Source organism: Ovis aries, chromosome 16, assembly GCF_016772045.2.
Source record: "Ovis aries strain OAR_USU_Benz2616 breed Rambouillet chromosome 16, ARS-UI_Ramb_v3.0, whole genome shotgun sequence".
Classification (NCBI taxonomy): Eukaryota; Metazoa; Chordata; class Mammalia; order Artiodactyla; family Bovidae; genus Ovis; species Ovis aries.
This window is the reverse complement of record NC_056069.1, coordinates 58,627,525-58,651,307: the sequence shown is the minus strand read 5'-3', so window position 1 is coordinate 58,651,307 and position 23,783 is coordinate 58,627,525. Positions and strand designations below refer to the sequence as shown.

The 23,783-nt window shown below is 50.0% G+C and overlaps 1 protein-coding gene across 1 annotated transcript in view; it reads right to left on the bottom strand.

Moving 5' to 3' along the window:
- Positions 1-10,799: 10,799 nt before the first annotated feature.
- Positions 10,800-23,783, bottom strand: part of ANKH (ANKH inorganic pyrophosphate transport regulator) — a 168,726-nt gene continuing 155,742 nt past the window's right edge. The window contains exons 9-12 of the mRNA XM_027980157.3: positions 16,582-16,711; positions 14,002-14,125; positions 13,241-13,340; positions 10,800-12,871 (exon numbers count right to left, since the gene is read on the bottom strand). Of these exons, the coding sequence (XP_027835958.1) occupies positions 12,758-12,871; positions 13,241-13,340; positions 14,002-14,125; positions 16,582-16,711 (468 nt within the window). The 3' untranslated portion in view covers positions 10,800-12,757. The remainder of the gene's footprint in view (positions 12,872-13,240; positions 13,341-14,001; positions 14,126-16,581; positions 16,712-23,783) is intronic.

Below are 23,783 nucleotides of genomic sequence, written 5' to 3'. Positions count from 1 at the left end.
AACTGGGGTTTCTTGCATGGCAGGTGGATTCTTGACCAACTGAGCTCTCAGGGAAGCCCAGTGAACTAAAAGTCTGACGTAAATACACTTCTCCCGCCTCTCCTGTGTCGTGAGACTCGTCTCAATTTCGAGGGCAGTGTTTCAGGCCTGGTTTCTCCATGCCTGCGCCTCCCACCCCCACCCCCCTCATCCCCATGGTGGGAAGTGTGGAGAGAAACAGGGCCCCAGGCTATGGATCCTGGGGACGCCCTCCGGAATTACAGCCATCAAGTGATGAAGCAAGTACCAGCCTTGTTTTGTGTATATAACATGAGAGTGTTTATATGTATATACAGTATTGCCTGGAGGATCCTGTGGACAGAGGAGCCTGGGGGGCTACAGTCCATGGGGTCGCAGGGTTGGACACAACTGAATGCACACAGCACACACAGTTGTGTTCACACTTAGCCTTGCTCCTCGCTTGGAATCTCGGCACTCTTTCTGCAGATTCTCCAAATCGTCTCCCCTTCCCACTCCTCCTACCCCCACCTCTGTTCTGGGCTTGGTGGGAGTGGCCTGGTAGTCACCTTCTGACTTGCTGGCTCTGGAGGGAACCCTCCAGACTCCCGGCCCTCAGCACAGCCCCAGAGGCAAAGCTGATTTGGCTCTGGGGTGGGCCAGCCTGGGGTGACCCTCTCTTTAGCTCCCTCAGGCTGAAGGAGGATGTTTCTACTTGCCTTCTCACCACCTTGCAGCCCCCAGCCCTGCACCCTTGTAAGATCCTCCCAAGAATAGCTGGGAGGTCTGATGATGGTGGTTTTTCATTCTCTGCTACAATTTGGATTATTCAGTAAAGCTGAGGGTTCTGTCTTCCAAGTACCCGTCTACGGCCGTCTTCCCCAAATCCAAACGTAATTACAGCAGAAAACGCTGCCATTCTGGGCGCTCCTTGGGGCATCAGAGAGAATGCTGAGAAGATCAAAAGCAAACACACCATGGGCATTGTCTTCCATGTTCGTGGAGATCACATCCTATTTGTGCTAGATGGTGAGGAGTTGTGATACACTCTGAGGTTAAAAAAAAATTCTAGGTAATTAACACCATTGACTATTTCCAGTGTTCTCAGTTATGATAGTGCTATAATGAGCCTTGTCATTCATGAGTCTTTTTATGCATCTCTAAATTGACCCAGTTCAAGGCTCTTCCAACCTTCCCTCAAAAAAGTTTCCGAATTTCACCCTCATCAACTGATCCTGCTTCATTGTCTCTTGGGTGACACTAGGGGTATTTTAACTTTAAACTTTGACCACCTGGCAAGAAAAAAAAAAATGAAAAGAGACATTTAATGCTTTTGATGCTCATAATGGTGAACATTTTTCCTAGGTATTTGTGGGTCAGTGGTATTTCTTCCCTGCCTTGCTTTTTTACGTGCTTTGCCCATGACGTGAACCTCTTTGCTAGCTGAGTGTGAGCTTGAAACATCTCGCCAGACTGTCCTCTGTAGAAATGCCGCTGACTGATATTTCACTGCAGAGCAGGAGTGCAAGTTTCTTTAGGCCCTTGCCGACACTGAGCTCCGTCAGACTTTGATCTTTGCTGAGTCGATAGGTGGTCTTTCAGTGTGTGTTCCTTCCCTTGAGGAAGCCCGCTTCCCTTTTGTAGAAGCTGTTCACGGGTCATTTTCTGAGAGCCTTCTGCTCGTGCGCTTTGCCCAGTGGTTATACTTGCTCACTAGGCAGTTGTGTGTGAGAATACTTTTGGCTTTCCCATCTGTATTTCACAGATTAAGGGCTGGGAGCTTCCAGCAGGGAAGTCCAGCATGGGGCTCCCAGGGATCCGTGGCAAGTGACAGGAACTGGCTCAGGTTATCTTAGTTCGTGGAGGGATTGACCTTAGTGACAGAAAGAGGGGATTTGGAGGTGAGAAAGGCTGCAGGAAATAGGGCTGTTATGTGGGGGACAAGGGATCAGAGCATGTTGGGGGGAGGAAGGTGTGAGTGACTTCATTCATTCACCAAAGAATGTCTGCTCTGGGCAGGCTCCTGCCAAAACCAGGGCTGTGAGATGAGCTGGTTCAGGCCTCCTCTCCCCACCCGTCCGGTTCCCTCCTCCCTTACCCTGCCTGCCCCTTGCACAGATCAGCTGGACTGGGTCGGGGGGCGTGTCGGGGTAGAATTGCTCATCACTTCCTGCCCTATCTGGAGCTGCAGCAGGAGGAAGGAGGCTGGGAGGGAGGATGGTAAGAGATCTCTCTTCATAGTTGCTGTCTTGCACCAGCCTTACTCCCAGGCCTGCCTGGGCTCAGCTCTTGTCCCTTCCTTCCCACACCAGGTGATTCCAGAGATCTTGGAGACCCCTCTGCCCCTAGCTCAGGGCCTCTCCTCGGCCGTTCCTGTGCAGTGGCTGAGGGTCCCTCCCCTGGCCCGCCACTTCCTCCTTTGCAGCTCCAAGAATCCAGTGTCACCTCCAGCCTCTCTTTCTGAGCCCTGTTCACCCCTGTCAGGACCTCAGACACCCCCCTGGGTCAGCTGGTTGATCTGTGCGGATCAGACCTGGTTCACAGGAAAGACCTTGGCACCTGCTGTCATCAAACGCGGCACGGGCCCCTTCTCCAGTGACTCTCTTCTGTCAGATCTGACCATCCTGGAGGACACCTGTTCACTGAGTGCCCATCATTGTAGGGGCCCATCTCAAGTTCACTGAGTGTCTCCTCTCGAGCCCTGCCCTTAGGCCTAAGGTGTCAAGAGACCTCTCCATCCTCTCCCCCATCACACACGTGTGCACACACACCCCTGAGGGGAGAAAGAGATCAGTGAAATTCTGCACAGAAACCATCTCTACAAATTCTCTCTCTCTCTTTTTTTTTTTTTTTTTTAACAAATTCTCTTTTTAAAATATCTCCTATTGGGCCTTTGATGCCCTCATGGTGAATGAGGGATGAAAGTGGAAACGGGCGTGAGAAGGAGGCGTGGCCTTACGAAGCTTGGAGCCGAGGGCCTGGCCACCATCAGGGGGTCCCTATTTTTTGTTGCTGCTTCTCCATGGGTGTTAGCATCCCCCTTTCTGGCCGGGCCCTTGTTTACTGCATGTCACCCAGACTCAGCATGATGCCCACCCAGGTGAGTGCAGAGTCCTTCTTATGACACCCCCAATGCCTAGTGAGAGAGAGGGAGGGCCAGTCTGGAGGAGCAGGGTGAGGTGGGGTGGGAGGAGGTGGGCAGGCTGCTAGGAACGGTTGTATTCATGGTCCAGGAAGACATGTGAGCTTGGAGAAGGAAAACTATTTTGGAGGCCTTTAGCATCCAGGCCTTAGTTGACCAGGAGCCCCTGAACTAAGCGGTGAGGCTACAGAGGAAGGGAGAGGAGTGAGCAATGCTGGGGGAGAGAGAATCACCAGGGTGAGTGACTTGACTGAGGGAGGGGCGGGACGCAGTGTGGGCTGGTTTCTGGGTGGGTGCTCATGTGATTCATCTAGTCTGCAGACAGCGTGGGAGGGGTGGTGGGGGGAGGGTGCCAAGGTCCCTGGGGGACCCCTCTGAGGATGGGTTGAGTGGTGACTGGACTGCAGGTCTGGAACAAGTCAGGGCTGGCAAAACAGCCCCGGGGATCCCCAGCATGCCCTTGGAGTTGGAAGCAGGCCCAAGTTAGGTCACCCAAGGCGAGTAGGACTAGATTCCAACTGAGAAGGGAGCAGGTCTGGGGCCTGGGCTGTGGATGCCGCTCCGAGTCTTTTTAAGGAATTAGATGGAGTTAGATAGCTTTGAAGAAACACAGCGGAGAGTGAAGAAGGCAGCTGACGTCTGCACTGTGGCTGCACTGGGGGACGGGCAGAAGTATAGAGCTGAGCTAGGATGTGGCGTTGCCAGGCATGAGGCAGAAATCGCGTTTTGACCCCATCACCCATGAATTGGAGCGTCTGTCCTGACAGGGCCCCGGGACTGGGGGAGACTGGAGCTGACCACAGCCAGCTCTCTTCAGCTATTTACCTTTAAAGCAAGAGAGCCTGGTACAGGAAGCAAATGAAAAGCATTTTAATATGGAGTATAATGTGAAGTTAGATGAGAACTGTTCTATTTGTTCATTCTATTTTTGGTCTTTGAATTCAATGGTTCTGAACCTAAAATGGGCTTCCCCTGTGGCTCTAGTGGTAAAGGACCCAGCTACCAAAGCAGGAGGCCTAAGAAACACAGGTTTGATCTCTAGGTGGGGAAGATCCCCTGGAGGAGGGCATGGCAACCCACTCCAGTGTTCTTGCCTGGAGAATCCCATGGACAGAGGAGCCGTAAGGTCCATAGGGTCACAAGGAGTCAGATGTGACTGAAGCGACTTAGCACACACAAACGTAAGATTAGTCTTTGTTTTGTTCTGTAAAGCTCTAGTAGTTTCTCTCTGTTGAAAGCAGCTGGCATGACGTTCATAGATTTCTTGGCTGGGGCACTTCCAAACTGCTTGGAAGCTCAGCAGACGTGCACCATCGTCTTCGTGTGCCACCGTCGACGGCTCTGCAAATCCTGATGTTGCAGTGGATGAGAACTAGAGAAGATCCCGTTCTGTCAGTAGAGCAGAAGAGGCCGATCCAGAGTCACCCAGTAACTTGCCTGGCTCACAGCTGATAAGCAGCAGAGATGGAACTAGGACTCACAGCTCCTCATTTCTTTTGTTCCTTTTGTGCAAAGACCAGTGTACTGAGCTGTGAAATTAGCATGGTATTTACTGGCTTGAGTTGTCCAGGAAGAAGCCTGGAGCTTGTTGGGGGCAGAAGGTAATGAAGACAAGTAGGAACACTAGAAGGGCTTCCCTGCTGGCTCAGTAGTAAAGAACCTGTCTGCCACCGCAGGAGGCACAGGTTCAATCCCTGGGTCAGAAAGATCCCTTGGAGGAGAAAATGGCAGCCATTCCAGTACTGTTGCCTGGGAAATCCCATGGACAGAGGAACCTGATGGGCTACATAGAGTCCATGGGGTTGCAAAGAGCTGGACATGACTGAGCGACTAAACAACAACAACGTGGACACTAGAGGTCCTCTGCAACGTGCGGGGGATGGGGAGGCAGGGGCTTGCAGGCTGCTGGGAGTGGCTGTGCTGGTTGCGCACTGCAGAACTCTGGGAAGTGTTTACATCATTGCCCAGGGGGAGCCTGAGGCCCGGAGAAGGGAAAGTTTCCTTAGGTGACAAGAACCCCTGAGCTGAGCCAGTGGGACCAGAGAAGATGCAGGCAGAGGGACGGCTGAGCGAGAAACTAGCTGGGAAACTGGTCAGGGCTGGGGGACCCCACTGGCAGGGGATGGGGGTCGTGGAGGAGGTTTCTGGGACAGTGATAATGTGATTCACCTGGGGCATCAGGAGAAAGAGTGAGAAGGGGCAGATTTGTCCCTTGTGGCAGGACTGCTCCCCACGGGGAAAACTGATGATGCTTAGGTCAGCACGGCTGCACATCCTGACATCACAGCCTGGAAGGAAGCCACGCTGCATCCCAAGTGTGTGGGTGGAAAGAAGCATGGCCGCTTAGACTTCGTGTCACATTAGAGGCGGTCGTGGGGAAGCATGCTAGAGGTCACACTGAGATCCGGGATTTAACTCAAAGAGGTAAAGAAATAGTAAAGAAAATATGTGATCTCAAGTGAGTTGGTAGCAGGCTAGCATCCTTGCTGACTACAGGCAGATAATAAAGCACGTTCTCAGGACTCCCCCGGTGGTCCAGTGGCTGAGACTCCATGCTCCCAATGCAGGGAGTCCAGGGTTCAATCCCTGGTCAGAGAACTAGATCCTCCCTCAGGCCTCCACTGAGGATCCCACGTGCTGCAGCCAAATAAATAAATATATACATATTTAAAGCAAAATCTCGTACTCTACATAATCTTTCCTAGGTTAAAAATATGAGAGCCTTCATTCTTTGAGGTTAAGACGTCAGGGTTGAAAGAAAATTGCTTTACGCATAAAGACTGCTAAGAGCAGGATTCCTTAGATGTGGGCAGAAAGGGTTTTCACCTTCTGTTCCTCCAACGTACTGGCCATCTGGTATCCCCATTCTAGAAGGGGTGGGGAGAAGCCAGGCCTCAGAGAAGAGCTTTCAATATTACTGCCGTGATGGGAAGTAAAAATTCATTTTAATACGGATTAAACTTTGAAGAAATAGGTCATATTTAAATAAGACAGAGTTCGGGGAAATATACCAGTGGGCAGAGGTTTCAGCTACCAAGGCAAAGGGAGAAGTTTGAATATCTCCTGTACTTTTGGCAAAAAAGGGAAATTGTAGTCAGGATTAGGAAACCACATACTCTGGGGTATGTAAACAGACTAATGGTTAGATTAAGAAAATCAAGAAACTGAAAGCAATCTCAATCATATGCCAACCGTTTAAGTTTTACTTAAAGTAAAAATTATTTGAAAGCTATTTGACAGTATATGAGCACAGATTTCCTCCTCTCGCAAAAAAGTACCCCTCCTCCCGAGAAAAGCGCATATAAACTCTCTTAACAATGCAAAAACTGACATCTATTTAGTACATACACAGCACTTGTTTAAATGCAACCTATATTTTATACTGACCTCTGCAATCAGTTTTAATCAAAGCTGTGCAAATATTTTAATGAGATTGGTTTCAGCAGTTTAAATTAAACCCCCAGTTTTGATAAGAAACTGAAAAGCCTATAAACTGACAGCCACATTTAGAAAAATGACTCCTAGTACATTTTGTTTCATTAAAAAATAATCTGGATTGCTGCTAATGTTCAGATCTGAAACAAAAAAAGAGGTAATTGTATTTTTCCATTGGAGGACCCCATACCATGTTCTACAGCATAGCTCTTACAATAGACTGTTAGATGAGGAAGGAGCTTTAGCAATAATGGCCTGAGCCTCTCATTATCCAGGGGACCAACATGAGGCTGGAGAGGTGTGAGTGGTGTGATCTGGAAGGTCTCGTTAAATGAGCGAGCACAGGCGTGTCAGTGTTGAACAGAATCCCATCTGTGGCTCTGTCAAGATTCCCGAAGCTCTGTGACTGGTTTATTGGTCATTCTAGCTTTAGATACTTGCCTTCTGAGTACATCACTAAGCAAACCAAATAAAGCACGGAATCAGTGTATTTGCCCACAAGCCTTGTGAATGTGGTGCCCCTGGGGGCGTGGCTTGCTTCCAGGTGACTGGTCCATGCGTCAGGGGCTGGGAGGCTAGAGTCGATGTGAACCCTGAACCTCCTTGGTTCCAGCAGGGTGGCTTGAACTTCTTCAGTATCCAGTTCATCCAGACTGTGGGTCCCCCACATTCATGGCCCCACAACTTCAGGGAGCCAGAGTCCACCTGGGTGTGGAGTTTTCCACCCCGAAGGCACCCTTTCCTGTCCCTGGCCCATGGTTGATGCACATCTGCCTCTAAATCTTAGTAACGACCGATCTCCAGACATCACTGAATTTCCACGAAGCCAGACAGTTGATGGTAAAAGAATTTTAGCAGGTTTCTCCCCATCTCCCCCTTCTTTAACCTAAGGAATCCATGTATCCTGGAGAGAGAAAGGCATTCTGGCTCTTGTGAGTTTCTGTTTACATATATGGATTGCAGACACCGAGGCCACATCTTGCTAGTAAAGCGCACTTTAGGTTAATCTCCTAATTTAAAAAGAAACACCAAACAGAAACATGAGCTGAAGCCGTGGGTAGCTGACAGCCATTTATAAAAGTGCATGGATCTTACACAGTCTTTCAGAGACCCTGCTTGATTGCAAATGAAGCAGAAAAAAAAATTCTTCTGGAACCCCTTGGACTGAACGAAGATGATTTAAAAAAATTAGAAGACTTCGGACACTCATCTTTGGTGCTCTTCTTTGCTCAGAGTACAAGAGATGATAATAACCAGAGTACAAAAGATGATACTAGCCTCCTGTCTGGAGGAGAAAGTGAAATGTTCAAATGAGATCGCACCATCTCCTCTTCCCTTATGAGATCAGACAGCAAACTGTAATTTGCTACATGTTTTCTGACTTCGGAGTGTTGGTGTGGGCTATTCTGATTATGTAATTACATGTTTATCATTGTGCACATTTAGGTAGTTAATTTTAGACATTTAACCTTTAAAAGGGCAACAGGGTCTTTTTGTGTATTTTTCTTTGATTTTCTCTTGACATCCTGTTTCATGTGTGGTTAGATCAGCTGATGAGCCACGTGATGTTTTGCTGCTCGAAGGACAGAAATAGAGACCCCAGATAACCCCCCTGAAGAGCATCCTGACAGTTCACCAGACATGTTGCTCAAAAACATGCTCTCCTACGCTTCAAATGCTTTTTATGAAAGAGCCTAGTGGGGGCCATGCCTGGGGATGGGTGTCTTGGAAGGGGGCAGGCAGGAGCCTCCTTTCAGGGATGGGCTACACGTGAACCCAGACATCTCAACACTTACAAATTGCCGTGAGCTATAAAGCCTTGCTCCTTGAAATTTTGGTTATATTCTTTAAAAAAAAAAAAAAAAGATTTAGGACTTAGAACGTGATAGCTTCTTTCCTAGACCATGCAGTTTTGATTGGTGAAGACTTCATCCTAAGTTTAGAGGTCAGCTCACTTGCAAAGGGGCGTCCCCAGTGGCTCAGGAAACATAAGAGACGTGGGTTTGATTCCTGGGTCAGGAAGATGCTCTGGAGGAGGATATGGCAATCTATTTCAGTATTCTTGCCTGGAGAATCCCATGGACAGAGGAGCCAGGTGGGCTAACAGTCCATAGTGTTGCAAAGAGTCGGACATGACTGAAGCGACTGAGCATGCACAGACCTGCAAAAAGGCAGAAACCGTGGCTAATTGGTACAGCACAGTTCATGCTGTGGGCTTCCCTGGTGGCTCAGACGGTAAAGCGTCTGCCTGCAATGCGGGAGACCCGGGTTCAATCCCTGAGTCAGGAAGACCCCCTGGAGAAGGAAACAGCAACCCACTCCAATACTCTTGCCTGGAAAATTCCATGGATGGAGGAGCCTGGTGGGCTACAGTCCATGGGGTTGCAAAGAGTCGGATATGACTAAGCAATTTCACCTAGTTCATGCTGTCTTGGCCACTGGTCTGCATAGTTACAGATGGAGAAAAAAAGTTTTTTTAATATAAGAAAATATTTTTCAAGATAATGTCATTTGATACAACAATATAAATACTTGCTCAGTCTCTCTCGCTTCAGTTTGAAGTAAGAAAAAGAATCCAGTCAGAGAACTATTGCGTGTTTAAACAGATGTGTTTCTGGGAATTAAGGGTACAAAAATGTGCATCTCCCCCTACCCCTTCCTTCCAGAAGACCCCCAAAAGAGGATGAGTCAGGAGGGTAGGAAGCCGTTAACTTTTATGCTTGCTCTAAAGGTGTCATTGAATGACTTTTCTGATGTTAGGGATGTGCAATGATTATCCTAACCTCAAGAGAAACCACACAAGGCTCCTGGGGGAACCACAGAGCTGGCCCCTGGCTGGGAGGTGCCTTGGACTGCTCTAGAGAGCTGGACCAGAGTGGAGTCCTGGGCCTCTCTCCTCATGGGCCTCCTGTCATTATATATTGGGAGAACTCAGGGAGTGATAAACAAAGTGCTTTTTACTACTGTAGCCATGTTTATTTGTCCCACTTGACGTATCTTCAACCAGTGCTGAAAGTTTCCATTTCTGAGAATAATTGGCTGTCTCTGGACATTTCCAGAGCCAAAGTACCTGCTAGAGCTTAAAAAAGAAGCAAAACAAAACATACATGCAAAACCTAGAAGATGGACTCTGGAACAAGAGCAGCCGAGGCAGGCAGCGAGTGGGCACCCCTGGCTCTTATACACGGTGATGTAAACCAGCAGCCTTCATGCCCAAATTACAGAGTGCCAAGCAAGTGAGGGGTCCCAGCCATCGTGCAAACCAGTATGCAGACCTCTCGAGGAGCCCTGAGCCGAGTGGTGGCCGGCAGGCCCCTTCCCATCCTGACTTTGCTGGAGCAAGCCTGAACGGCTCCCTCCTGGCTCAGATCGTGGTGTCTCATCGATGCCAGGGATGCTGAGGTCTGGCTCGGAGCCCACAGAGATGCGTTGAGAATGACCTCAGCGGTGCCCCCCAGAAAGCAGAGGCCTCACGACCAGCTGCTCTTGACTGGAGCTGACCCAGAAAAGGCCTTCAAGATGGGGAGACCCCTGTGAGTGTCCACACTCACTTCTTAGCATCTAAATAAAAGCAGCTGTACGCCCTGCAGTGTTAGGTCCTGTGCATCTACGAGGCATGGGTCCCCACTGAGAAAGCCACTTCTGGTCTTTCCATGGTCCTTGACCTGAGACTCTCCAGGCATGGTGCCCTCTGTCAGCTGAGTAACGTGCATGAGAAAAGAAACCTGTGTCGGGGGGAATGTTTCTTTGGGGGGCCAAGTCAAAGGGGTGCCCTGCCGTCTCCCTGAAATGTGGGAAGGAGACTCATCCCCTTTCCTCTCCCGTCTGTCTTGGTTAGAACAACTGCAGAAGAACCTGCTGGCAGTGGGTTTTGCTTTAGAAGCTAAGGTGCGTTCCTGGGAGCCCAAGCTGTGACGTGAGTGATGTAAGCAGCCCAAGGGCGTGGAGGAGGGGTGTGCATGTCAAGGAGGGAGATTTTGCACAACTGTTGCCCTGCCACTGTGGCCTGGGTCTGGGCATCCTTCCTGTGTTTTCCAAAACACTGACAAAATACCACAGTCCGTCCTTCTTTATCCCCAAAGATGTCTCTGATGTTATAATGCCGTGTTCTAGCTGCATAATGAAGAATCTAGCTGGTCTGTCCTGATCTGGAGGGAACGGATTTGCTTTTTCAATGTACTGTTTAGGTTCCAACCCCACAAGCATGAAATACTAGTCACACATGTTAAAAAATACTGCCGTTTAATTTTCTAGTCATGTATTTTAAAAAAGCCGATACAATTAGATTCTTCCCCCCGTCTTCTCAGATCTGCCCCCTGCAACCACCCCCGAAGCGATGCGTCTTAATTCTAAGCGGAGAAACCCCTCAGAGGAAGCCCATGAGAGTTTGTCCCCCAGCGGTCACTGGGTGTCCAGACGTGTGAACGAACCCTGTGAATGTTCATGGCTGACTCTGAGCCCTTACATTCTTTTTTCTATGAGGAATGATATGATTACATGGCACTGAAAGCAATAAACGCAAAAGGCTTGACTTTTTCTTCTTTACCCTGCGAGCGTATATTTCTATTCCCATTATGGTCTACATCAGCTGACCCATTTACACCCCTGTTACTCATAATGAAAAATAGTTATCTTGTCACTGACTGACTCTCACATTTGTATACAAATGACAGACTGTAAAACCTCTGCAAACAAGACACACTGTTCATCAATACAATACGTTTCCACTGCAGGTATGTTGAGCACACAGGCAATCACCGTATTGTATTAGAGACATTTTATTGAAAATGCGAAAATAGGAAATGTATTATAGCCTAAAATAAATTACATAACATATACAGTATATATTTATATCTTTAAAATATTTTTGTGTTTAGGTTCTTTCCATCTAGGAATTTTGACTACATCAAGAATTTAGTGAACCGTGTCCATAATTTTTTAAAGAAAAAACCCGCTTTCCAAAACTTAGAAAAATATACTGCACTGAATGGATTTCAAATGTGTCATTTCAGGGAATATCACATAGTGACTTTGCTGTCGTTTATAAAATGTCTTGCTTTCTCGTGACGTGAGGGGCGAGTACAGAACACTTGGAATTACCTGTACCCCAGGGTTAGGACTAAGAATGGCAGGACCAGGTCATAATTCTACTTCCAAAGCGACGACATAGCAATCTGGCATTAGAATGCTAGATTATGACTTAAAGCTTCAGTTCACTTTATAAAGACTAAATGTAAAGTTAGAATGCTCCTTCTCCCTTGCTTTAGTGCCATCTTCAGGAAAGGTGAGTGAAAAACAAGCCTTCGGGGAAACTCATGCCCAGGGATGCGCTGATGGGGGACAGGATTTGGGACAACTTTGACAAGGCAGCTCTCGTATGTACACGGCTGGTGTGACAGCGAGCGCACACGCAGATCCACGAAGCGGCCAGGGGAATGCTATCGTTGGCGTGTTGTCGGTGTGCTGCTCCCCGGCACCTCTAACCTGCCCGCCGGAGATTATTTCCGGCCGACCGTCGGTCCAGCGCGTTTGCACACCCATTCCTCAGCGCGGCCGGCCACCCTGGGCTGCGGGCGGACCCCGCCCTCGGCCCGGGTGCGGCAGACGGTTCAAGACGCCACGGTGCGAGGCCTCGGCCACAGCCCTTGGCACAGCCATGTGACCCGGAAGCGAGTTGTCCCCGGTGATTCTTGAGCGATGCGAGGGGACAGGGTGAGCCTGCGGCCTGCCGGGCGGTGGTGGCCGAGGGGGCGCTGGAGGCCGAGGGGGCGCTGGACGGCACAGCCGCGGTCCTTTGGTTCCAAGTGGAGATTGTCCGAGGACGGGCGGGGGAGAGGCGACTACAAGGCGGCTATGTCCTTGGGGTTTCACGAAGCGGGGGCATGAAGTCAGTTCTTTTGTTTCCACAAAGCAGTGGTGAGACCGTTCCACAGGTCCCTTCATGAGCGTGGGCACACCCGGTATGCCAGAGTGTCTGTGAAACCTTTAGATCAAGGCCTCTTTTGTTACCCAAACAAAAACCAAAAAATGAATTCAAAAAAAAAAAGAAAGCAAGAAAGAAAGAAAGAAAGAAAGAAAGGAAGTGGAAGAAAACACGTCGGGGAGGAGCAGATGGCGGCGCTGAGGCATCACCTGGGCCGTCCCTGCGGCGCCCGCCCGGGGGGTGAGGGGTGGGGGGCGGCCTCATTCCTGCTCCTCCCGCATCTCCACGATGTCCGTGCCCTCCTCCGCCGGAGGTATGTCCGTCATCGCCGAGTCCTCCCCCTCGGCGGCCGAATCGTTCTCCATCTTCTTTTTCTAGACCAGAGAAGACGCATCAGGGGGGCTGGGGCGGCGGTGGGAAGCACAGCGTGGCAGAGGTCTCAGGGGACCCCTCGCCATGGACTTGGATCTCATTCATGTTTGGGGGCGACCTCGTCGAGGCTGCATTTTTAGGTCCGCGTGTTCCTTTCAGCGGAGTGACTGGCGAGTTGGCTGCGTCCCGCGCTCTGTGAGAGGCACTGGCGGGGGTGGGGGGGCTCCTGTCTCCCATCTCCCCTCCCATCATCTATGAAGACCTGGCACTGCCCGAGGACACCACCTCCTGGTGCCCTCCCCTCCCCTCCCCCTGTCTCCCACACCAGGGGGCGTGCCAGGCAGGGGTACCGTTCTGTCGCCCTCTCTCACCTGTTTCCGATAGACGTAGCACGCTGCTATGGCGACCATGGTGGATTCTCCCACAAACCCCGCGAGGAGGGAGCCCACGCCCAGGGTGGCTCCGTGTACCCTAGGGATTAGAACGCAAAGGGCATCTGTCTGTTAGAGCCCTGCGGAGGCACAGAGAATCAAAACCCAGCCAAAACCCAGGCAAGGTGTAGGCGACAGGGGTGCCGAACGATTGCCTTCGAGATCTGCCTGTTAGCACTGCACCTAATAAATATTCCACCTGGGTGGGATAGCGGCCTGGGACCCCCTCAGGGCCCTGCGACTCCCACTCCTGCTCCAGATCTCAGCTCAGCATCTGCTGGGGGAGGGGCACGTCTCCCGCCTGCCCCGTGTGCCCGTAGCATCCTGCCCCTTCTCTCTGTAGAGTGCAGTTTCCCAGTAGACGGGGTCCCAGGAGAGTGGGGATCCCTGAGAACAAGGGCAACACCCTCGCTCGCTCCCTTGCGTTTTTCACCTTGCCCCTGCCCGCCACACCGCGGTGGATGCTCAGTGCTGACTGTGTGGGTGGGCCTGCCCCTGAAAGTGCTTTTCTAGAATGGATCTCAACAGCCTCCAACCTGGTCCCCTGGGCAGAGAAACGAGGCATCACTCAGCATTTCTAACTCTAGACACGCTTGGGGATTTCCCAGGAAAAAAAAGCTGATTTAACCTTCTGGACAGAGTGCCTCAGTGGCAGCAGGATCCCATAGCTCCCCCCGCACCTCCCCCACCTTCACACGTACCCCAGGTAGGGCAGGACCACGAGGCTGGTGATGAGAACAATGATCCGCAGCACGGAGCTGGGGGCCAGGACGAAGGTCTTCTTCAGGGTCATCAGCCATCCGGTCAGATGGGCCCTCACGGTGACTGGAGGGAGAGCCAAGGACTGGTCAGCAATGGCCCCCTTCTCCCTATCCTGCTGCTTCTACCCCCGGCACCCTTCCCCCCCGCCGCCCCCCAGAGCCCGCCCGCAGCAGCGCATCCTGGGTCCCGGGACGGCTGGGTGGGACCCAGGCCCTGCGGCTGCCGCCCTGGGCCCATCTTCCTGCCGGGGTTCCTGATCCCTGCCTCGGGGTTTGGAGGAGCCCTGTTCCCTCCTCCCCCACCTCGCTCCGTGTGCAGCACAGTCCTTAAGTGTCCTTTCCCCACTGTGACCGCCACCCCCGGGCGGGGGATGGAGGGGTGATGCTGCCACTCCCTCCACCCCACCCTCACCCCCACCCAGCCTCAAGCTCCCATCACGCCCGTCTAGGAAAACTCAAGAGAAGAGCAGCGACTTGATGGTGGTCCAGTTTGATTCCCGGAGCAGAGAACCTGGATTGGACGCCGGGTTTCCCCGCGCATGTGGGCAGGGCGAAGTAGGGGGCGGGGTGAAGAAGGGGGCGGGGCGAGGAAGGGGCGGGGTGAAGAAGGGGGCGGGGCGAGGAAGGGGCGGGGCGAAGAAGGGCAAAGAAGGGCGAAGGAGGAGCTCTGGCTCACTTCTGGGTTTCTTTCACAGCCTCCCGACTGCGGACCGGGGCCGGCTCCATCTGTCCACGCCTCACAAAGACCTCACGGCGGGTTCCCAGTACCCTGTCTCCCCAGCCTGATCTGTGAGTTTCTGGAGCGCAGGCAGGGCACCCGCCCCAGCACCCAGGAGGGGCTCCACGGAGGGTGCGTCAGTGACGACTGGCTGATCTTGGCAGACATTTCAGTTCAGTTCAGTAGCTCAGTCGTGTCGGACTCTTTGCGACCCCATGGACTGCAGCATGCCAGGTCTCCCTGTCCATCACCCAAACTCATGTCCACGGTTTACTCGACTCATGTCCATTGAGTCGGTGATGCCATCCAACCATCTCATCCTCTGTTGTCCCCTTTTCCTGCCTTCAGTCTTTCCCAGCATCAGGGTCTTTTCCAATAAGTCAATTCTTCTCTTCGCATCAAGTGGCCAAAGTATTGGAGTTTCAGCTTCAGCATCAGTCCTTCCAATGAATATTCAGGACTGATTTCCTTTAGGATGGACTGGTTGGATCTCCCTGCAGTCCAAGGGAATCTCCAGAGTCTTCTCCAACAACACAGTTCGAAAGCATCAATTTTCAGCACTCAGCTTTCTTTATAGTTGAACTCTCACATCCAGACATGACTACTGGAAAGGCCATAGCTTTGACTAGACGGACTTTGCAGACATTTAGGTTTGACCTGAAACTGGGCAGGGCTTGAGGAAAAAGGAGGTCTAGTCCTTTATCCCATGTAGGGGCAGCACAAGGCACAGACCTATCGAGGGAAGGAAGCGCGCACTCCTGGGATAAAAGCTCATGTCCAGTTTGGAGGAAGAATCTGCATCTGATGCAGTGTTCCTCTTGCCCCGGTGGAGGAGTTGAATTTTGAGGTACAGGTGGCTGCACAGGTGGGATGCTAACCTGATGGGCCCAAAGCCTTCAGGTTGCAAAGATGGGTGGAGTCATCTGTCTTCAAGCAGTTGGTTTGACAGGTGAGGAAGGGGCCTGGAGAGGAGATTCAGAGTCCTACCCCAGTCCTAGCTCTGGGACCTCCAGCTCCTCCTCAGGTCCAGACTGAGGAGTCGAGTCAACAACTAGTGCCTTGATCTCCAGGTGGCAGCAACCCTCGGGTCCCTCAGTGTCCCACGCCAAACCCAAGGACCAGGCAACACCCCAGGCAGCCACCAGGAATTCTTGACATCTAGGAGCAGGGGCAGCTCCTGGCCTGACTTGGGAACAGCTCAGGGTGGCAGGTGAGCCATCAGCCTTGGCGTCGACTGGCCCCACAGCCCATTTCTAACCGCAGCCTTGCCCCTGGATTCTTTTTTCCAGCAGTCCTTTTAGAATCTCAACAGATGCATAGATTTGTGTCACCAGTCACCACAGTGAAGGAAGGGAATGGTTCTGCTGCTGCTGCTGCTAAGTCGCTTCAGTCGTGTCTGACACTGTGCGACCCCATAGACAGCAGCCCAGCAGGCTCCGCCGTCCCTGGGATTCTCCAGGCAAGAACACCAGAGTGCATTGCCATTTCCTTCTCCAATGCATGAAAGTGAAAAGTGAAAGTGAAGTCACTCAGTCGTTTCCGACTCTTAGCGACCCCTCAGTTTCTTTCTACTGAGTCTGCAACCACTGTCCTTTAAGAAAGAAATTATGCCTGTTTGACTCGCTTCTCCAACTTTCAACCTGCTGGATAATATCTTCGCCTCTTTTTAATCCACCGTGAAGCTTTAAAGTGTATACATTTATTTTGTTTGGGACAGAACTGGTAACGTTTCTAAAGAAAGAAAACTGAATCGGGCATGAGAGTGATCAGGAATTTTTCTTTCATTCTCTGTTTTCCTTTACCTGGAACCGGGAAGAAGGAAAAGATACGCAAGGGAACAACGCAGAGTTCTGCAAAGGCAAAGTCCACGCCGATGATGTCTATCAGAATCTTCTCGGAAACGTTGGGAGTCCAGAACATCACAAAACAGAGCTGCCGGGGGAAAGAGGGCAGGAAGCAAGATTATTAGAAAAAGGTGCAAAGGAATGAAATGTAACAGGTATTACATGGTCCTGGAGGAGCTAGGAAAGAGGGTGAACGTGCTCAATTGGGGGGCTGGCACATGGGTCCTCAAGTGCCACTGTCTTGCTCTCTTCTTAGCTGCCACAGGTAAGACCCTGGCCCATTCATCACACCTGCCTGACAGGAAGCCTGGCAGGGGGGCCCGTGTGGGAGGCAGGCCCCTGAGCAGGTAGCCACACTAATGTGGAAAGTTTACATAGGTTGCTGGACAACTCAGTTCAGAGTGAACATGTGTATTAATATAATTTTTACAACTTTAACCAAATAATAAAAAGTAATCTGAAAGTATCTGGATGCATGCAGAACTCCACTGAATCAGATCTGGGAGTAGAAGGGGTGGGGCAAGCTGGGATAAAAGCTACTGTTGGGGGTCAGCCCTTAGGGGACCGACTTTTTAAGCTTTGTGTACTTATAATCGATAGAAAAACTGAATTTAAAAAGGTAATGATATAACTTTGGAAGAGAGTGTTAGACAAATGCCAGTTTGTCTAACACTTGGCCAAGTTAAATGCCAGTTTCATAAAATACTTCTCTGCTTTTCTTAAGATGCAAGCGATTCTTCCCTAAGATGAAAGTGAATGCAGTATAAAGTGAATTGCAGTCGTTCCCTGGTGGCTCAGCAGTGAAGGGTCTGCCTGCCAGTGCAGGAGATACGAGAGACTCAAGTAGGGTCCCAGGGTCAGGAAGATCCCCCGGAGAAGGAAATGGCAACCCATTCCAGTATTCTTGCTGGGAAATCCCCTGGACAGAGGAGCCTTCGCAGGCTACAGTCCATGGGGTTGCAAAGTATTGGACACAATACAACAAGAGAAACAGAACTCTGACGTTTTAGACTATGGGCTCCTCTGTCCGTGGAGTTTTCCAGGCAGGAATTCTGGACTGGGCTGCCATTTCCTACTCCAGGGCATCTTTCCGACCCAGGGACTGAACCACGTCTCTTGTACCTGCTGCATTGGCAGGTGGGTTCCTTACCCCTGGTGCCACCTGGGAAGCCCATAACAACGTTCAGGCTTTGGGTAAATTAAGTTTCACGGAATTAGACTGGTCCTATTACTATGTCATGTTGAACTTTATTAAAAAGCATCTTGGTGGACTTATTATCAATATGTTTCACTTTTATAAGTGCAATGGAACTTTTACTCTATCTTGTATTTTTCAACATCTGGGAAAATATTCCATTTGATTTTCAAGGATGACAGATGTACTATCACTTAATCCTATTGCCTGATGGCAGTACTTCCACTGTATAATTGACAAGAAGGGAAAAATACTTCCTTAGATCTAACAAGAGCTCAGAGGCTTTATTACCGAGTGGCCTGGACAAGTGGCCCTGCCATGTTTTCCCACTGCAAAGCCGGTTACCAGTTAGTCATTCATGCCCACAGCCGGGGTGTGGTGGCAATTTCACAGGACACCTTCACAGCCACACTGAGCACAGCACTGGGACTCAGTTCCTTTTCTTGACAGGGTCGTCCCTCCTTCCAAATATTTTCCACAGCTCTAAAGCATTAGGTGCTAAGTGAGCATCACCCCAACTCTGGACTTGATCAGGACTTATGGAGGATAAGCTATCTGGGGTTTCCTCACTGGCTGGAGTGAGCTCTCTAGGCTGCATTCTGCTAAAAGAAAAATTTAAGCTTCCAGGAAAGTCATAGGCAGGCTTTCCTTAGTTTGTAACCAATGATTATTTGAATATGAGATAATGCAGTCTCTCTGTGCTTTGCAAAATCACTGTAAAGTGGCTTTTAAATGACAACAAACTGAGGAAATAGGAGGGGGTAACTGCATGTCAGAAGGAAGGTGGGAGCAAGTGCCTGCAACAAAGGTTACTTCCTCCCACCAACTTCTTGGCACCGATAATGTCCACCTGGAGGCTTTCCACTGCCCTGGAGGAGAGGGCCAGTAACCCCTGGAGGAGAAAGTCCAACCTCAGGCCGCAAGATAGTGAGTGCATCCATATTAAGGGAGGCACTGCCATAAGTACCCTGAGCAGGTGACTCTACTTCTGGTCCCTTGAAGGCAAAACAGTAAGGCTGGTTGGATCTCTAATAGAGCTTCTCAGGAGGGAGGCTTGTTGTTAGATCTAAGGAAGTATTTTTCCCTTCTTTTCAAATATGCAGTGGAAGTACTAGAATCCGGCAATAGGATTAAATGATAGTATGTCTGTCATCCTTGAAAATCAAATGGAATATTTTCCCAGATGTTGAAAAATACAAGATAGAATAAAAGTTCCATTGCATTTATTGATACGTCATTTCTAAAATTCACAGTGTGGTTTAACTTGGTACCACTAAGCCCCTCTGTTCTCCTTGCAGTACTCGTCTGTGCCAAGTACATCCTACAAGGCCCTGTCAAGGCCACGTGCCACCGAGATGCTTCTTCAGAGTTTTCAGCCCCACACACCTCCAGCCTAGTTTGGATCTTTCTGTTTAGTTGCTCAGTCGTGTCCGACTCTTTACGACACCATGGATTGTAGCCCACCAGGCTCCCCTGTCGGTAGAATTTTTCAGGCCAGATTACTAGAGTGGGTGGCCATTCTAGAGCAAAGTAACTGACTGCTCTCAGTCTGATCTGGGCCTCAGCAATCACAGGTTTAAAGAGAAGAAATACCACATGGATCAATGCTTCCTTTCTTTATGTCACTCAAGTCTCTGAATTTGACTCTTAGCCTTCACCGATCTGACCCATGTTTCCAGTATGAAAATGCTCCTTGCCTTCCAGCTTGCTTCTTAAAAAAAAAAAAAAAAAAAAAGACTGGTTCCAGCATTGCCCAGAAAGGAATACATGCAGCTCAGAATTAGGTAGAGTGTTGGTTACAAGCTGCAATAGCTATTTGCGGGTCAAAATTTTCCAAGAAACATACTGAGCCCTAGCATTGTAATCAGATGAGATTTAACCAGTCTGTTTCAGAAAACAGGAAACTCTAGAAGGTAACCTAACAAAGGCTATTTCAGGAAAAGTGTCTTTCTGATGCATTCACCTAGAGTAGTTTCAACTTAGCTTATGCCCTCTGAGTTGACCAGAACATGCCGTGTTCTTCAAATATTTGCAGAGCCTAATGACATTGACTTTTCCAAACCAGAACACAAACCTAATAAACTGCTGACAGTGAAGACGATTTGTTTCTTGGAGTCGCTGCAGGGTTGGGTTTTCTGCTGCTGAGTTTGCAGTCAACATTATCTCATTAGGAAGCAGCCAGCAAAACAGAACAACCCACTCCATGCCCAGATCTTGGTTTTTCTGTTTATTCTCTAATAAAAAGAACCAGGGCTCCTTGGAGAAATGGCTTATTCTAGGACTAGGGTGGGAAATATACAAGAGGATCAGCTTGAAACACAGGAATCCAGAAGAGAGAGATCCCAACGGCAAAGCTGGAGGAGTCAGAGCAGCTAAAAATGATGGAGTTAGGACCACAGCATACAATAAACACTCATATACAGATACGGCTTCCCCAGGGGCACAGTGGTGAAGAATCTGCCTGCCAGCGCTGGAGATGCAGGTTCAATCCCTGGGTTGGGAAGATCCCCTGGAGAAGGAAATGGCAACCCACTCCAGTATTCTTGCCTGGAAAATCCCGTGGACAGAGGAGCCTGGCCGGCTACAGTCCATGGGGCTGCACATAATTGGACACAAGTTAGCGACTAAATGACAAACTACATGGATATAAGTAAACAAATGGGGAGACTTATCTGGTGGTCCAGTGGCTAAGAATCCAGCAGGGAACATGGGTTCGATCCCTGGTCTGGGCACTAGGATCCCGTATGCCCCGGAGCAGCTGAGCACATGAACCACAATGAAAGAGCCCACGTGACCCAGTGAAGATCCCGAGCACCGCAGCCAACACCCAGCTTGGCCAAATGGCAACAAACCAAGCAAACAACAGGGACAGATCTCCAGCACAGAACTCCAAGTCATGTATGTAGCTACTCTCCTCTCAGGGAGGTGGGGCATATCTCCCACACCTGAAATGTGGGCTGATGACTGTAACTTCCCTCTAGAAAGAGGACAGGGAGAAACCTGGCAAAGACGGTCTTGGCTGTCAAGGTAATATCATCAGTAGTGACAGTCACGTTGATAGCATGATCTCTTGATAAGATGGGATGAGAATGGCCATTTACCTCTGTGGTTTTCCCCTGGAAAGCCTATAAGCCCAGTCTAACCATGAAAAAACCCCCAGACAAACTCAAACTGAGTACCTAAACAGTAGTCCTTGAAACTAACAAGACCACAAAGACAAGCCAAGTCTGAGGAATCCCCACAGCCCAGACGAAGCTAAGGAGACATGGTAGCATGGATAGATCCTAGAACAAAGGACGTGAAGAAAAAGCTTGTGAAATCTGAATAAACTGCGGCATGCATGCATGCTCAGCCTCGTTCGACTCTCTGCCACCCTTTGGACTGTAGCCCCCCAGGCTCCTCTGTCTAGGGAAGTTTTCCAGGCAAGAATACTGGAATACCCCATTCCTTCTTCAGGGGATCTTCCTGACCCAGGGGTTGAACCCCTGTCTCATGAATTGACAGACAGATTCTTTACACTGAGCCACCTGGGAAGCCTGGTGGAATTTAGTTCATAATAATGTACAGGGGTTGGTTCCTTAGTCATGACAAATGTACCACAGCAGTGTAAGACCAAGTGTGGGTGAAGCATCTGTGCTATGTTCACAAGGCTTCTGTAAGTCTAAAACAGTTCTAGGCAATTCTCTGGTCTTCCCAGGTGGCACTAGTGGTAAAGAACCTGCCTGGCAATGCAGGAGACCTGAGACCCAGGTTCAATCCCTAAGTCAGGAAGATCCCCTGGAGAAGGGATAAGCTACCCACTCCAGTATTCTTGGGCTTTCCTGGTGGCTCAGATGGTAAAGAGTCCACCTGCGATGCGGGAGACCTGGGTTTGATCCCTGGGTTGGGAAGGTCCCCTGTAAGAGGGCAGGGAAGCTCACTCCAGTATTCCTGCCTGGAGAATCCCAAGGACAGAGGAACCTGGCGGGCTACAGTCCATGGTGTCACAGAGCTGGACACGACTGAGCAACTAAGCACAGCAAAGCTAGATTCCCAAATAGGGTGAGAGTGTTCAGAAAGAATGGCAGAAGCCCCGACCTTACAGAAATAACACTTCTGGGCCTAAGATGCTACAATCTGACTCAATGCGACTGGGATCACACAACAGGCATCTCTCTCAAGACCCTCCTCATCCGGAGTCAGTCCCTGACCTGTCCTGGGACTGAGTCTCCTTCCTAAGAACTAGGGAATGGAATTCGAAGAAGCTAATGGTCTCCATCAGCATTTGAACTTGGAGAACAACCAAACCCAGCATGCTGGGACGTCCATTTCTGCGATGTTGGGACACCCGTTCCTGCACGTCCAGAGAGGACTCCTTTCCATGAAGGAACAATGCCAAGGGCTCCGGTTTTCACTTAATTTCCAGGAGCTGTTGGCCATGCTTTTGAGGAACTCACAAAGCTGTCTCCATTACCCGGATTAATCAGGATTAGTACTGTCAGAAATTCTGATGCCCCACAGTTAGAAGTGAACCACACTGCAGCTGTTTTGAATTAAAATAGTCCACCCTGGGCATCAGTTTTATTTGGAGATTTTACTGAGAAAGAAGGGTTCAACTTACGTTTAATTGGGTTTAAGTCTCCAGTAAGGTAAACCAGTGGTTAACCCTCAACAATGCCACATACAAGGCGGTGGTCACAGGCTTGGCACAGGACTGTGCGCTGAGGGGCCTGGGACCTACACGAAATGCTCCCATCAGTGCCATGCACAGCGTAGGTGATCGATCGTAGCTGTCATCATAATCAAAGTTTTCCTGGGACCACAATATAGTGCTCACTGTGGGGTCATCAGCAGGTGTTGAGATTAGCATCAGTTTTATTTTCCTCTTTGTACTTTTTCCTGTTTTCCAAAAAAGTGTGTCTTCTTTTTTTTCTGGTTCAGAAAACATTTTAGAATAACAGAGATCCCTCTTATTGTCTTTATAGATTAAGTCAATCAAGGCTTCCCTGGAGGATCTGACGGTGAGGAATCTGCCTGCAGTGTGGGAGACCCAGGTTTGATCCTTGGGTCAGGAAGACCTGCTGGAGAAGATCCATTCCAGTATTCTTTCCTGGAAAATTCCAGCCATGGGGTTGCAAAGAGTCAGACACACCTGAGCAACTAACACTTTCACTTCACTTTTCATCTGCGCTGCTGACAGGGACGGTAGCAGTCTTGTTTCAGAGGGATGAGCACCTTTCAGAGGTGGCTGACGGCTTAACTTTTACAGCAAGGGTCTTTGGAAAGTGCATCTAATGTCTGATCTGATTTACTTGGGGATGAGGGTGGAGGTGGGGTGGGGAGCACTGGACACTATCGGACACACACAGGCCTGTCTGGCTTGTTCTCAGAGAGAGCTGACGGAGACCTGAGCAACGCCATCTGGCCTTTTGACTCTCAGCTACACATCACGTTGTCTGTGCTCATGTGGTGGAGGGTGGGGTGGGGGCGTTTCTGAAGGGTTTTGTAGGGCATGTTTGTGACCCTGGGAGCCTTGGGACATTGTGGATTGGAGGAGTGTTATGACTGGATTGTAATTTTGACAGGCTCTCCAACCCTGAATATTCACTGGAAGGACGGATGCTGAGCTGAAGCTCCAATACTTTGGCCACTTGATGCGAAGAGCCGACTCATTGGAAAAGACCTTGATGCTGGGAAAGATTGAAGGCAGGAGAAGGGGACAACAGAGGATGAGATGGTTGGATGGCATCATTGACTCAAGGGATGTGAGTCTGAGCAAGCTCCGGGAGATGGTGATGGACAGGGAAGCCTGGCGTGCTGCAGTCCATGGGGTTGCAGAGTCAGACATGACTGAGCAACTGAACAACAACCCAGATCACTTGAGAACAGACTTTGGGGGGTGGTGGGGGGCCAAGTGCAGAAGCAGGGACGAACTCTGTTGGAGGAGGGGCTACTGTAACCATCCTGGTGAGAGATGGCCTAGGAC